Source organism: Austrofundulus limnaeus, unplaced genomic scaffold (assembly GCF_001266775.1).
Source record: "Austrofundulus limnaeus strain Quisiro unplaced genomic scaffold, Austrofundulus_limnaeus-1.0 Scaffold72, whole genome shotgun sequence".
In the NCBI taxonomy this organism is placed as follows: domain Eukaryota; kingdom Metazoa; phylum Chordata; class Actinopteri; order Cyprinodontiformes; family Rivulidae; genus Austrofundulus; species Austrofundulus limnaeus.
In genome coordinates this window covers 1,180,394-1,195,885 of record NW_013952474.1, presented here as the reverse complement: position 1 = coordinate 1,195,885, position 15,492 = coordinate 1,180,394, and the positions used below count along the sequence as shown (strand labels likewise).

The window sequence follows — 15,492 nt, the reverse complement described above, 5'->3', positions numbered from 1 at the left end:
GGGTGTATCTGAAGCCTTGAGTGTTATATGCTTATGTGAATATCTGAAAAATGAGCCCGAAGAATCGAGTCCCCAAAACCCGCGCAGCCATTGTTCAGAATATTGATGGTAACTGTTCATTCTGTACGGCCCTCAGCTTGCTCCAGGAACCAGATCACAAACGGGTGTGAGGGGAGCGGGGGAGGTGCGGGCAGAGCCTTGTCGAAGTAATCCAATCAGGAAGAATTTAGTCCAACAGCTCAAGGCCATTGTAGGGGAGAGCCAAATCTGTAATCGGTTGTTTTGGGAACAGAAGAGTCAGGCAGACGATAACAATTTTCCATCTGCTTCAATGTCTGCTGGTACAACTCAAGGTGGCGAATCCAATCGGATAAATACTGTGGACAATTCTGTCGAGCCGTGCTATCAGCTATCTCCAAGATCAATTCCATATGGCCAGCAAATTCCAGGGACCACACCCGGCCCGCAACCCTCAGCAGAACTGCTTGCAGACTGAGTCCAGCTCGCTCAAGGCAAATGTCCGAGTGCTGATAGTACGGCCACCCATCAAATTGGTCAGTCAGCCAGGAAATGAAAAGCCACCGACAATGTTTTATAGAACACCAGGAGACCACCAAGCCCATCTGTAGAATCCAGTGATTGGAATCCAGATATATATATATATATATATATATTGTAGTGTGGAGGTGCTGCTGCTGTAATTTATTGGTACCAAAGGTCCAAATACTCATAACACAGGAAGTTCATAGTCCCTCTTTGATCACTGTACTGTGTGTAGCTCGTGTCTCAAGACTCTTCTGTAATCATGGAGTTCAGCTCTCTTCTCTGTGGCTTTCTAATGAAGTACAACCAACACTGTGAGTGGACTGTGGGGCTGCAAGTGGAGTAAAATTATCAATACCATGGATATACATTACCTTTACCATGAGGTCACGCTTCAGACAGGAGGTACTTGTATATTTGTGCATCAGTACTGTAACTGTCTTCTACTGAATCAAAGTTATTTTTATCCGGGGAGATCGCAGAGGTCACCACAAGCCTCGGATTACCGGATGTGTGCTCATYTGTTTGCAGCAGCTGCTGTACTCTGCATTTAATCCTTTTTCTTACATGGAGACTGTTAGATAAAATGTTGTTTTTGTCCTTCAATGAAAGCTGAATGCATGATTTTAACAATAAAGGCAGTATGAGTATCTGGCGTTGCCTGGTTTAAAACAAAAGGACATCTCAGTTCAGGCACCACTTCTCTTTAAACAGGTGGAAGGGGAAGCCGAGCAGCGCTGGTGACGCCCACTCAGGTCCAAAAAAGGCGAATCGAACTAATGAGTAGATGCTCAGATTGTCAACAAACTAATGTTTTTGTTTATTGAAGCTATTCTTCAATAAATCAATCCCTCCTGATGCATCTGGCCAGGCTTTTCTTTACTTCTTTAAACTGTCTCTTCTTCTCCCCTCTCTCACTAGCATATCTTGCTTTGGAGCCTTCCTCTTATTCCCACCCTGGCTCTCAGAGCCTCTCCAAAGGTATCTTTCTTTCCTTGCCTGCTTGATCGATTCTCTGACTTTCTGCTTAAGCAAAAGAGTGAAAGTGGTGCCTTGTTTTTTTTTTTTTATGCATTGGACAACTGAGCTTAAAATCTGAGCCCCTCTTTGTTTCGTTTTGCATGTAGCTGCAAAGAAAAGATTTTCATTATAAAGATCAACTGTAAAAGCTGTTATTACAGTTGAACTGTTGTAGATGGTATCTCTTTGGGCTGTGTTTGAGTTGATGACTCAGGCTTTATACAGGTAAACAACATCTGGACACCATTAGAGTTTGTCCAGTGTTGATTGTGGCGCTCGTTGAATCTGGTGTAGCTTACATGCCGGGTTAATAGCTGGGCACTGTGAGTTTTGGCTTTCAACAAGACGCAAAAACATTTCAGTCTCCATCATGTCGTGAACATYCATTTGAACCGAGGATGAGGTTGGGTGAGCAGCACAAACGGAACTCTGCTATCTATCAGAATTGTTGTTCATCTTGTTGCATCAAAAAACATAGTGCAATTTCATATTGATGCCGGGTATTTCTAAAAACCTCCACTCTGAGACCTAGATTCATAAAGTTTTGGTGTCAGAGAAAACAAACAATGTTTTAAAAAATTGGCAAAACATTTTTTGAGCCTAATGAATTCTGAGTGACCAGCAAACAGCGCGGCCACATTTTACGMAGCCATTTTTTAAAAATCTCGACCTACTTTCTAGGGGTGGGAATCATTGACATATCACATATTCCGTTTTTCAATTATTAGATTATAATTGGAATATGTTAAAGCCTAAATTACATACTTTATGTAAACAAACACTGATTTATACATTTTTGTGATTAACAGAACATCTGTCTAAAAAGCCCGTAGGCCAATGTTTAGCATAGATGCTAACGTAGTATTGAAAATGCCATAGAAAAGCTAAAACATTTAACACTTTGTTTATTACTGGCAAAACAAACAATTTAAAGTTACATTTAAYGTTACAATGACTTAAACTGCTACTTAAAGGGATCCATGATTAGTTGTAACATTAGACTTTATTTGATAAACATATATTTTAACTGTAAAATAAAGATTATAAAAATACAGTAGGACGTTTAGTTTTTATAATTTTTGTAAAATATATTTTAACACGGATGGAGCTATTTTGTTTACACACAAAGCATTCTGGGTAAATGATGACGTGGATAGGTCCTCTGTGCGAGGCTGCTAGCGAGCTATATCCACCCTAAAGGTTAATCTTGGACAATATCTGATGATTGACTCTTTTAAATGAAACCAGAGAGCGTTGACAGAGAGGAGAAGGTAGAAATGACTCAGCCTGGAACTGAAAATGTGGATGGAGGACAACAGAGCTGCTTCATGGAAGAAGAACCTCAACTTAGCCTGTTAGCTTTGACATTAGCCCCGATGCTATCACCATATATATGTATTAGCTCAGTACTACAGATTCTCCTCTCGTCACTGAGGTCCTCCATCCACAATACAGAGAGGGGAACACAAAAATGACTCAGCCTGCAACTGAAAATATGGATGGAGGACCTCAGTTTAGCTTGTTTGTTTGTCGCGCTAGCGCTGAGCTAATACATATAAGGCAATATAGAGTCGGCGCTAGCGCGAAGGCTAACAGGCTAAGCTGAGGTTCTTCTTCCATGAAGCAGCTCTGTTGTCCTCCATCTATATTTTCAGTTACAGACTGAGTCATTTCTACCTTCTCCTCTCTGTCAACGCTCTCTGGTTTCATTTAAAAGACTCAATCGTCAGATATTGTCCAAGATTAACCTTCAGGGTGGATATAGCTCACTAGCAGCCTCGCACTGATGACCTATCCACATCATCATTTACCCAGAATGCTTTGTGTGTAAATAAAATGGCTCTGTCCGTGTTAAAATATATTTTAAAAAATATATAAAAACTAAACGTCCTACTGTATTTTTACAGTCTTTATTTTACAGTTAAAATAAATGTTTATCAAATAAAGTCTAATGGAACAACTAATCGTGGATCCCTTTAAAGACGTGTATTATTTGGGGTCAGCAAACTTTTCTGCAACGTGTTGCTACTACAGGAAGCTATGAAGACAGGTGACTCTACGAAGAGAAACGATGCAGGGCAGCAACTGCTCATCCAGTTCTTAAAATGACAGTGCAGATTAATGTTAACATCAGCCCTAACTAAATTGCAAATAGGTCAGTATGAGTATGAATATGCTGAACACGTAAAATCCAAGCGACAAAACTTAGCTTCTGCGACTCATGCACGGATATGGAGTACTCCGTGAATATTTTGAGACGTTTCGGAGATGAGTGCCATTCGTCAGCTAATGGTCGCAGCCTGTTGAGATACTGCCTTTAGTTTGTGTTTCTATTTAAAGCTAGTTTTGCTCCTGCTTTAAATTGCAGTGTTGTTGGAGTCACAAGGTTTTGTTGTAGCGCTTCCTGTGCAGCCTGAGCCACTTCCTGCAAGAATCTCCTAATATTTCTGTCAGAATAAGTACAAAGTGAAATAAAGAAATTGTGTAAAGTTTTTTTAAATAGYGTTAGATGTAATTTTATGACATTTTTGAAAGTGAGCCTGTTCACGATGAAAAGCTTTTACGTGCAGACTAGCCTTTAGCTGCTAAAGACAGTTTCTCCAAACTGAAGCTGGTTAGGAAAATACAGCTAAAAGTCTTTGAAGTCAATGATTGGCTGCAGGGTTTTAAGATTTGAGTTAATTGTTGCTACAACAGGGTCATGTGACTCTAAATATTGTTGTCTGTTGAGAGCTTTCAGTTGTAGTGAGTAAATCTAGCATGCTGGGCTATTTTTGTGTGGTGTTGTGTATTTGTATTTGCGAGTTCTAATGTTTAATGTTCCCTCCGTTCAGTCCTCAGTTCTGATCGAGTGGAGCAGATGACCAGGACCTACAATGACATCGACGTGGTCACACACCTTCTGGCTGAGGTAGGTGTCCTTCTGTTAGTGGAAACTAATTTGTTTTGTTTTTGTTTACTTGACTCTGTGGCTCTTTACTGAACAGCGAGACAGAGACTTGGAGCTGGCGGCTCGGATCGGCCAGTCGCTTCTACAAAGAAACCACCTGCTGCAGGAACGTAACGAGGCCCTGGAGGAGCAGCTGACCCAGACCGTGGACCAGGTGGGTCATTTCCAAACATTCACAGTTAAACCAGGTCCCTGAACACAACTGCCCTCCATGTTTTAGATGCTTCTCTGCTTCAGCACCCTGATCTGAATGAATGGGTGATTAAGGAGCTTTTGCAGAACCTGAAGACCTGCTGCCGGGTGTAAGCTAAACATTGAGTCAGGTGTGCTGGAGCAGAGAAATAACAGGAACATGCAGGAGCTGTGGTGGCCAAATTCAATCAGCTTTACTCCAAAAGTTAAATAGTTGTAAGGACTAAAATCTTCTTGAATTTTGCAGGTCAACCAGCTACAACATGAGCTCAGTAAGAAGGACGAGCTGCTGCGGATGGTGGCCAGCGCCTCGGAGGAGAGTGAAATGGACTCCAGTACATCCACCCCCGTGCTGCACCCCCAGCTGGGGGCGACCGCCGCCGCCACAGCAGCTGCCCTCAGCCAGCTGGAGTCTCTGCAGAACAAGCTGCAGGAGCTGGAGGAGGAGAACCAGTCGCTGAGGACTGAGGTAGGTTCTGTGGAAATTCAGACTGATCTTCCTGCTGGGGTCTGTAAGAATCTGGGTTTCCACTGCTGTGTTTACAATGAAACCTCTTCTTTTAACAAAAGTCTGTAAACGTCATTCTTGGCACAACGTAGAGCTTGTTTTCAGTGTCTCTGATTCTGTTTGTAGACAGGTTCTCAAGGTGCAGTCATGGAGAGTAGGGTGTCTGGTTTRGGAACTACAGGATCTGGTTTCTGCTTTATGCAGATGATGTAGTTCTGTTGGCGTCTTTGGGCCAAGATCTTCAGCGTGCATTGGGGTGGTTCCCAGTGCATGCAACTCAGAGTGTGAAGCGACTAGGATGACAGTCGGTTCTTCTAAGTCTGAAGCCATGGTTTTCAACTGTGAAGGGGTGGAATGCCTCTGCCTCAAATGGAAGAGTTTAAGTACCTGGGTGTCTTGTTCATGAGTAGTAGGATGGAGCGGGAGAAGGATTGGGGTACAAAGCTCTAGATTTACTGACCTGTCTATGTTCCAACCCTCATCTATGGTCATGAGGCATGGTTCATGACTGGAGGAAGAACGAGATCCTGGATACAAGCAGGTGAAATGAGCACATCCCTCTGGTAGGAGGCCCCAGGGAAAACTCAGGAGTCACTGGAGCGATTATGTATCCAACTGGTCTGGGAACACATCAGAGTCCCTCAGAACGAGCTGGAAAGTGTTACTGGGGAGAGGGAGGTCTGGGTTTTAGAGGACCTGAGGACACCAGTTATGGAGGTTTTGGAGGACTTGAGGACTTTGAAGGATTTTTTTGTTATCATAAAACATTAAATGTTTTCATGATGAAATTACTGATTTTTACAGATTATAATAATCTGTTGATCAGATCATGAACTGTAGATGATTATTATTCTGAAATTGTTCCACTATTGTGATTGTGAATTGTCCACTTGAGATGGACTTGTCCAGGGTGTATCCCGCCCCCTGCAGTGACTGCTGGATAAGGGCGCCAGTGACCCCCATGGCCCTGAAAGGAAGACCCTGGTATAGATGATGGATGTTCCACTATTTATTCAGACCGTTTTTCTCAGCCTGCACATCTTTAGTTCTAAGATGCTTTTTTTATACTCAGTCCTCAGACTGAGTTGTTGATAATTAACCTCATTAGTTTAAAATGCTCCTCCAGATGTTTCTTCTTCGTACATCTGACTTTGACAAACTTTCATTGCTCCTCTCCACCTCCACCCCGTCTCTCCACCCTCCAGGCATGTCAGCTGAAGAGGGACACGATGACGTACGAGGAGAAGGAGCAGCAGCTTGTGAGCGACTGTGTCAGAGAGCTACGTGAGTCAGACACACTCAAACACAAAACTAACCATTTTACAGGAAGTTAGTTTTAACGCAGTGTGTCTGTCGGTGTCGCACCTTGCCGCAGGTGAGTCCAACAGCCAGATGGTGTCTCTGACAGATCAGCTGTCCCAGAAGAACGAGGAGCTGCACAGGCACCAGGAGGAAATCGCTCAGCTGCTCTCCCAGATAGTAGAACTGCAACACAGAGTGAAGGAGGTGAGAAGACCTGAACCGTTGTTTCTTTACATCTTCTACTATTAAAAAGAAAACTCATCCTGTTTGTGTGTCTGCAGCTGGCTCTGGAGAAAGAAGAGCTGAGGATCCACCTTCAGGCCTCCAAAGATGCTCAGAGGCAGCTCACAGCAGAGGTACAGGATTTATACTTAGTGCAGGGCTAGTTTTTATCAACAATGACTTTGTGATGTTCGCAGTGGCACAGATACGTTTTTACACTTTTGTGAAGGTTTGTCACTTCTCAACACTATAAGTGTGATCTGGACACCAACCTGCCAAATTATCTTCACCAGCCTATAAGTGTGTTATTTTTATTTGACATGAAACAGAAGTGAGAACTTAAAGGAGACATATCCTGCTTTTAGATCCATCCTTTTCACATTTAAATCATACAGTCTGTGTCTATATAAAGGCCCACAAAGTTCTGACCAATGTGGTCCTGGGGCTAAGGCAAGATCAAAACAACTAAAATTTCAGTAACTTTATCAGTGAGATATAATTTTGGCAAATTTCATCCAATATAACCCAAGTTTTAGATGGTTGATTGTTTGGTTCCTATGCATTTTTTATTCTCTATTTTCATCAGGGTTTGTGAGGATTATGTTTAAAATCTATAACAATCAAAGTTGATTGATTGATGTTTTAAATAAATCTGTGTGTTTTTCATGCAGCTGAACGAGCTGGCAGAGAGGAACGCCGAGTGTGTTGAAATGCTCCACGAGTCCCACGAAGAGATCAGAGACCTTCGCAGTAAAAGCACTTCCTCTGCTGGGATGCGACGACACTTCCCCTACGGCCTTTACCCCATGGTTAGAGAACTAATTAATATCTTCTTATTATCCAGCTTGTGTGAGAAAATAACATTACTGCCTTACCTGTGAACATACAGGAGTCATTGGCGGCTGAGATCGAGGGCACCATGAGGAGAGAGCTGAGTGTTGAGGAGGAGACTGCCATCCAGGACCAAAGGTTGGAGACCTAAATGTCCCAACACAAACTAGAGGGAGCCATTACAGTTAGTTTTTATTTCAGATCCTTGTCGTGATGTTTTTTTTTCTTTTGACAGAACAGTCCAGAAACGGATCTTCCAAACAGTTCGCTCAGTCAACGCCTCAGCTTTGCGAGCTTCTTCGGCCACGCCTCCCATCCCCGGCTCTGGACAGAGCTCTCTGGTGATGACGGCGCAGCCCTTCTCGTCCTCTCAGGGGTAACACCTGTAGAATTTATCTTGTTAGGTTAGGTTTAAATCCGATTCTAAACCTCTCTGGTGTGCAGAAAGACAATGTGTGTTCTGCATTAGGCTACATCATCCTGAGTTTATTTGACAAAGGTCCAGTTCTGCGTTGTGGATGGATGCCCAAATAGGCGGGAAAAAGGGAGCAGAATTTGGTCGATGGAGCTAAATTGGGCCTTTAAAGTTTTAAAGTTTGTTCAAAAAATGTTTTTGAAACCGAAAAACAAATTTGAAACTGATACTGGTATATTTTTTGATTGTATGATACAATCATGACATATTTTTAAATTATATGACAGAACTGCCAGCCATGTTTATTATACGATACAATAGCCTGCCATATTTTATCAATTATTTTATACGACTGTCTGTCATACATTATTAATTATATGATAAAATGACCTGCCATATTATGTTAATTATGACACAGCTGACTGCCATACATAGTTATTTATATGATACACCAACCCGCCATATTTTAAAATTATGACACAACAGAATGCCATATGTTGTTGTTCATATTATACAACGACCTGCCATATTTTTAAATTATATGACACAATGGCATGTCATACAAGGTTAATTGTGTGATAAAACAACTTGTCATAATTTTTAAATTATATGACACAACGGTCTGCCATACATTAGAATTATATGATGCAACAGCCAGCCATTCATTTATTTTACGACACGTCATGCTATATATAATTATACAACACAAGTAGTTTTGAACCTTTTCATCAGTTTCAAATCTTTTTTGTTCACTTTAAAAAATTGTTTTTCGGTTTCAAATATTTTTTTATTTATTTTCTCTTTGTTGATTTTCAAGGAAGTATCATTTACATCATCTTAGATCTCTACATTCCACAATTGACTTTTAACATTTATACAAAGTGGACAGGTTGATCTTTGCATTGTAACAGTCACTTCCTTTTTCTAAGAGAGATTTTAAAGTAGGAAGTAAAAGGAAGTGTGATAGAGTAAACAAAGGAAAAGATTAAATTAAAAGTATAAAAACACAGGTTATAAGAGAAAAAATAAAATAAAGTGCATCAACAGAAAACATAATATAAAATAATTATCATGTATGGCTATCTTAGGGAGAGTGGATTGTCGAGGAGATTTCATCAAGCTTAGTCTCTAAAAATGAGATCAGATCTTTTAGGTTTTACATAGTCTACCCAGATCTGCCACCATTRACAGAGTTGTTCAGTCCTGTGATTGAGAGAGGCTGTTATTTTTTCCATCTTATATATGTTAAATGTTGTGTCGATCCAGTCATCTAAAGTTGGTTTGTCTTGTAATAACCATTTGTAATGTTTTTCTTACTTGCTGTTAATAAAATAGTCATCAGATATTTGTTTATTTTTGAAGCTGCTTGAGGAATTATGCCAAAATACATAAACTTGACATCCAAAGTAATGCCCCGCCTGATCAAATAATTTTTTWAATAAACTTTATGGCTCAGTTTAGCTCTAAAGATGTCATCCTTCATCCACTTCTCAGATGGTTCAAGTAGGACGTCTTGGCTGAAATTTTAAAGTAGCTTCACCAGATACAGAGGTCTGTGGTACACCTGCCTCCTCTCCTTTACCTTGATGTTAAGACTTGTATCATAATCTGAAAAATAAATCGTCTGATAACAGTCGATTCTTTTCTTTAGTGGCCCCTTGCTTTCTGCTCACCTGCGTACCGAGCGAAGATGTTATTGACCACCGTCTGTTCTCACAGGGAGGAGGCACGGATTGGCCAGCCCGGATCACCAGGAGGCAATGACCTCACCAAGGCGCTTCATCGCCTGTCGCTGCGGCGCCAGAACGTCCTGTCGGAGCGCCAGTTCTTCCTGGCCGAGCACGAGAAGAAGCTGCAGGCCCTGGAGAGTGCAGAGGCGGGCGGAGGTGGAGGCAGCGGCTGTAGTTCGCCRATGGGCAGCACGCTCTCTTCTTTCTCTAACCTGTCAGATCTGTCGCTTGGCTCCACTGTTTTCAAGACTTTCTTGCCTGAGAAGCTTCAAATCGTCAAACCCATGGAAGGTACGGTTCTGCTCTGGTGGTTCTGTTAAACTCAGCAGCTGATCCATGCAACAAAATTTACCAAGATTAAGACGTAAAATCTTGATTAGAAAGAGACAAACTGTAAACATGGAAAGGCAAAGGTTCCATTTAGAATCTAAAACAACTAATTGGTTTGAACTTGACTGAAGATTAGGACTTTTAATTTCTGCTCCAGCCCTGACATTTAGTTTGTTGCTAAAAAACTTTCAGTTGTAAAGCTTGTTTTTAAATTATATCCTGTTTTTTAGGGTCACTGACGCTCCACCACTGGCAGCAGCTCGCCAAACCCCACCTAGCCACCATCCTGGACCCGCACCCTGGGGTCGTGACCAAGGGTTTCCGCCCTCTTGCTCAGGACGCCGTCTACCACCTGTCYGACATGGAGGAGGACGAGGAAGGCGAGGAGCGTAACGAGGTCGCCGTCCTGGAGAAAGGAGCGGCTGAGCGGTGTAAGGAAGAGTGCGACGATGAAGAGGAGGAGGGCGGGATCACCTTCAACGTGTGCTGCTCGTCTACGCCGGAGGACAGGTGGGAGGGACGTCGCTCTGCGGCACCTYTCTCCCCAACTCTTCCTACTTCATCGGGTACACCTGCCTCCTCCTCTTCCAACCGATCGGATCTGTGTTTGACACCTGGACTTGTCGCAGAGAAGTCCGGTCCGTCTCCTCACATCATTTCAGGAGAATCTGCTCAAACACAAAGTCTAATTCCAACATCTGCAGCATCTTCCTGTGGTACTGTATCCCTTTAATTTATTGTTTTATGTTGCTGCCGTGGTGAGTTTCTCATAGATGTTGTGTGTTCAGTCCAGAACCCGGGGAAGTCTCAGAGCTCCACCTTCTCCACCTACACCTTCACAACCTGTCGCATTCTGCACCCCACTGACGTCACACAGGTCACCCCCAGGTAAATCATCTACTTAAGGCTGCGTCACACTGCAAGATTTTAAAACAGTCGGCCAATTTTCAAAGACTGAGAGAGTCCACACATGAGGATAAAAAATCATGGATATACCAGGTTTGGTCCTACAGTGTGCGGTGTATAGTCACACGGCAAGAGACAACACACCACACACGTAAAGATATTTCATTCATAATTCAGATGTCAGATATTAAATCACGCGAGACTTCCTGAAATCACGCGAGAATTCAGATGTCAGAGGAAAAATCTCCAGAGACACGTGAGTTCAGAGAAAATAAACATTTGTGACGAGGAAGAAACAATGTGGATCGTTTGTGGACTATTTTTACCAGAGGAAAAACAATTCCATAGGACTTTTAACATCCGGCAGACTTTCTGGTGAGTCATGACAGTTATTGTTTAYGTCACCTTGCTGTCTGATTGGCTACACGTCTCATTCAACAGGCTGCGAGCTCGGGTGAATGTCACACACACTGATAGGCCAAAAAATTAAACATGTTGAATATATCCGATTTGAGGTCGGAGCGATCCCGACGTCCTTCCAAGCTGACTAGATCACTCTTAACTCACCACCCACGGCAGGAATATCTGCTATGATTATCTTTAGAGCCATCACGATAATCTGGACTTCCTTAAGRTTGTCAGAAGGGCAAAAATCGGCATGATTATCTTTCCGTGTGACACAGGCCTTACAGGTAAATAACTGATCGCTAAGAAACACAAAGAAGGAGTTTTGTTTACTCAAACGGAGCAAAAACTAAATCCGGAGCTGACCGAGCAGCTTTCTGTGAAAAACCAAACCAGGTCTTATCTTTTTGAATGGACTAGAGCTGGAACTGTTCAGGATAAGATTTAGGCTGTTTGTCTTCTTGTTTTTCAGTTTCCTGTCATCCTGTTTGTCCAACACGCCCAGCTCCATGAGAACTGGTCCCAGTACTCCTGTGACCCCCTGCAGACTGAGTCTAGGTGACTCCTTCCCTCCTCGACGACCCCTCGCACCTTCCAGCGGTCTGGCCAAGCTGGTTCTAGAGAGGGGTATTTCTGCACAAGTCTCAGCCCACGCCCAGTCGTCTTTGGCAAGAGCCGCCCCGCGGCTCCGCCTCCTGCCGGGCACGCCTCCCAACTCCCCCTCCCACTCCCCCGTTCCCTCCCCGGTGCCGGTGGAGTCCCGCCAACAACCAGCTGACAATTTCCTCGCCTCGAGGCCCGCGGAGCTTTTTCTCCAAGACGTTTACGGCTTGAACTTAGGTCGGGCCCCGCACCCCGACCTGCCGAGCCCCTCCCAGGAAACAGCAGCCTTTGCCCCGCCTCCTAAGCCCGGTCCATCCAATCCAGACACGGCCAACGTGGGTCTGGTGGAGAGGCTGCGACGCTTGGGCTTTGCTAAGGTGCTTCACAGTTCGGAGTCCGCTGCCGCACCGCCACGTCAGGATTCTGCCACTCTAGTGTCCGCAGGCGGCGGGAGCCTGATGGACGGTCTGAGACGCAACCAGAGTCTCCCGGCTATGATCGGCGCCCGAGCAGGCAGCAAGTCGGCGGGGCACCCTCCTCACCCCACCTCCCTGGCCATACCGCCGCCACCGTGGGGAAACCTGAAAGAACGACGCCGGCGTCTCGCTTCCGCCTCCAACCCTCCAAGAAGTTCATCGAAACGCTGAGGAGATGTGGAGTGGATCGGCCAGAACCCTAACCTCCTCCACCGCAGCGCCGTCCTTTTTTAATTTAAAGCACAACGGAACAGTTTAGAAGAATACGTGTTCGCCATGACGCTCGGCCTTAGTAAGACTCTGGATGTTCGGGTCCAACTTTAAGGGGAAAAAGTGTAACGTGTAAGTGTCAGAAGGTCTGTGGATGTCTACGAGAAAGAAGTGAGGAGCAGAAAGGAAAGTATGTTTGATCTTGTAAGAAGACTGTGACGGAGTGAAACAGGAGCATCCAGAGTCTGGACATTCCAAGGGCTTGTTATGTAACGTTCTGGAAAATCTTTAGTCTGTAATTGTACAGGTATCATGCCAGCCAATAACAACAGTTTAAAGAAATCTGCTTCAACAAACTTAAACAGCATACTGCCACTCAAATCTCATATTTAGACCGCGCCTTTGAACGTGTTGGTATTTCTGTTTTTTTCTTCAACATAAGTGGCTTTACAGTGGTCCATTGCTGCACAGTGTCTGGTTGTGCCGTGGCCACATGTCTGCATGAAGAGCAACCTCGCCTACAGGTTCCAGCATGCATCTGTTGGCCGACAGGTGGGGAGCCAGGTCAAAGCTGAGGTCAGTACCAAATCAAACGCCCCAACGTTAAAGAAAAGGGATGGTTTCAGCTTCAGGTTCTTGTTTTGTCTACTTTTGAGGGTATGAGGCCTTAAGTACTGTTTGCATTTGAGTTTTTGCTAAGCTATTTATTTATTTTTTGTTTTGTTTTGTTTAAATATATATATTTGTTGCACTCGATGGAATCATTTTTTTAATAATGGTCTCGCTTTTCAGCCATGGTGCATGTCTGAGAGCTCAAGTTCAGTTTAAAAAGGGAAAAATCAAAATTTTAAGTTTCCAAAGTTGTAAAACTCATCTGATAAATACCAGGGATGTGTACAGTTCAATCATCGGCCACCAGGTGTAGGTGTTCTAACATAGAAACAGGAAAAAGGCATATTTTACTTGATGTGTGACCATTTCTACTTCTAAACCCTCATTAACTGCACAATAACTTTATTTTTACTTACTACTGTTTAAAACATTATTAAGAACATTTTTGACTTTTTTTGTTTGTTGTAGAAACATAAGCTAACATTTGATGTATGTAACACTTTTTTTTGTTTTTCACACAATGGAAATCCATAATGAAGTAAAATGTTTTTATTTTTGACAAATATTCTAGCACGTTTGAAGATTGAGGTAACATTCAGGATTTAAAAAGAGAAAAATGCGGAGAGGAGAAAGGTAACTTTTAGAAATTTAGTTTTGTGTTTTTCTGCCCTAAATCTGAAAATGTCCAAACCTCTCCCAGCCATGATCCTCTTGTGGCCAAATGTCAGATGCCTCCCTCTCTTCTTTTTAAATAAAACAATAAAAATAAAACAAATGTCTCTGGTTTTATAGGATTCAGATGTGATGGAAGTTGTGCCCAAAGAGAAGGTTGCACCTGGGTCAGGAACTCGTCATAAAGACGCAGGGACACGATCCAAGAGCTGTCCGAGGTCTTCAGGGACAAGATAGATCCACACAAGTCCAGAAAAGTTACAAGGCCATCAGCAAGATGTATGTCAGGTCAACTATTTGTGTAGTTAGTATTAACTAAATATAAGATGACTAGGATCTTGCCTCATGGGGTACCACTGACAACAAACTACACTGTACTGCACATATCAAAGTCGAGGCACATGGGCCTGCTGGGCAGCATTAACCATAAACTACATTTTCCATATAATGCTTGTTGTTTATTTTACCCACAAAATGTTCTAGTACACTTTGTAAGTTGGAAATTCCCACTTACAAGTTGTAAATTTAAACTGGAAAACCCCTCCAGTGGGAACTCCCTGTTGGAAAGTGTGTTTATAAGAAGATATTTTAAAACTCTGTTTCAGAGGTCACCAGTACGGTACCCACGGAGGCTTTCTGAGTCGCCCGCAGGACACATTCTAAAAATAGCACTGATCGACTGACCGTCATAGAAGCAGCACACTAAATGTTGAACGATGGAACTAAAAGTCACCTGTGTGCTCTTTGGAACTTTTATTAACAAAACACTTTCCAAAGAATGTCAACAAGAGCTGCTGTTAAAGCCACGTCTCCCATTAAACCCCCGTTAAACACAACAAGCTCTCAACAAGTTCTCTCCTGCGTCTGTCTCCGAGTCCTCTGCAGACTGCAGCTCGTCACAGGCACACACTGAACTCCACACCCAACGCCCACCCTTTGGAAAATTAACCCTTAGAGCACAGAGCTTGTTTACCTCTGTGCAGAGGGGAAAAGAGCATTAAAACATAGGGAAAAAAATGTTCACAATGATTGGGAGAAAATTATTTCGGTACTTGTTTTTTATGTATCTACAAGAGTTAGGAATGATGAGCACAAAGGACATGAGTTAAATATTTTACTGGTAAAAGTTTATTTTAAAAAATGGAAAATAAGTTACCATTTTCTTAAAGAAATGACTACACTTTTTTTAAACAGGTGTAGTTTAAATAAATGTTACAAATGTGTTCATTCCTACAAGCTGTTTAGCATTTTTATCATTTTATTTTTTACATTTACAAAATACACAAAATTATTAATGTTAATAGAGATTAAATAAGAAATTTTATGTTTAAATTTGTGTTTTCTGCTATAAAAAATATCCATCCATTCTGTCCTTGTTCAGGGTCAGGGTGGGAGCTGGAGCCTTTCTCAGATCTCAGACCATCACAGGGACACAGACAAAAACACAAACAACTATCCACACTCCGGTCACACTGAAGACCTCCAAAAGGGTTTCAAACTGGGAACTCTAGAATCAGATCCCCCTGCTGCTTCACAAAGTTTAAATTACTTATTATTAATAATAA

At 42.7% G+C, this 15,492-nt stretch overlaps 1 protein-coding gene across 2 annotated transcripts in view; it reads left to right on the top strand.

The window, feature by feature from the left end:
* The window catches only part of trak2 (trafficking protein, kinesin binding 2), a 29,135-nt gene extending 15,101 nt beyond the window's left edge, over positions 1–14,034 (top strand). Inside the window, exons 5-18 of one of the 2 annotated variants that reach the window (XM_014010690.1) lie at positions 1,465–1,524; positions 4,398–4,474; positions 4,551–4,667; positions 4,953–5,174; positions 6,419–6,497; positions 6,589–6,719; positions 6,797–6,871; positions 7,409–7,546; positions 7,627–7,706; positions 7,804–7,944; positions 9,703–10,004; positions 10,274–10,759; positions 10,832–10,931; positions 11,827–14,034. In XM_014010690.1, the coding sequence (XP_013866144.1) occupies positions 1,465–1,524; positions 4,398–4,474; positions 4,551–4,667; positions 4,953–5,174; positions 6,419–6,497; positions 6,589–6,719; positions 6,797–6,871; positions 7,409–7,546; positions 7,627–7,706; positions 7,804–7,944; positions 9,703–10,004; positions 10,274–10,759; positions 10,832–10,931; positions 11,827–12,604 (2,786 nt within the window). In that variant the 3' untranslated portion in view covers positions 12,605–14,034. The remainder of the gene's footprint in view (positions 1–1,464; positions 1,525–4,397; positions 4,475–4,550; positions 4,668–4,952; positions 5,175–6,418; positions 6,498–6,588; positions 6,720–6,796; positions 6,872–7,408; positions 7,547–7,626; positions 7,707–7,803; positions 7,945–9,702; positions 10,005–10,273; positions 10,760–10,831; positions 10,932–11,826) is intronic. The other variant, XM_014010691.1, reaches the window with a different exon arrangement.
* The last annotated feature ends 1,458 nt before the right edge of the window (positions 14,035–15,492 follow it).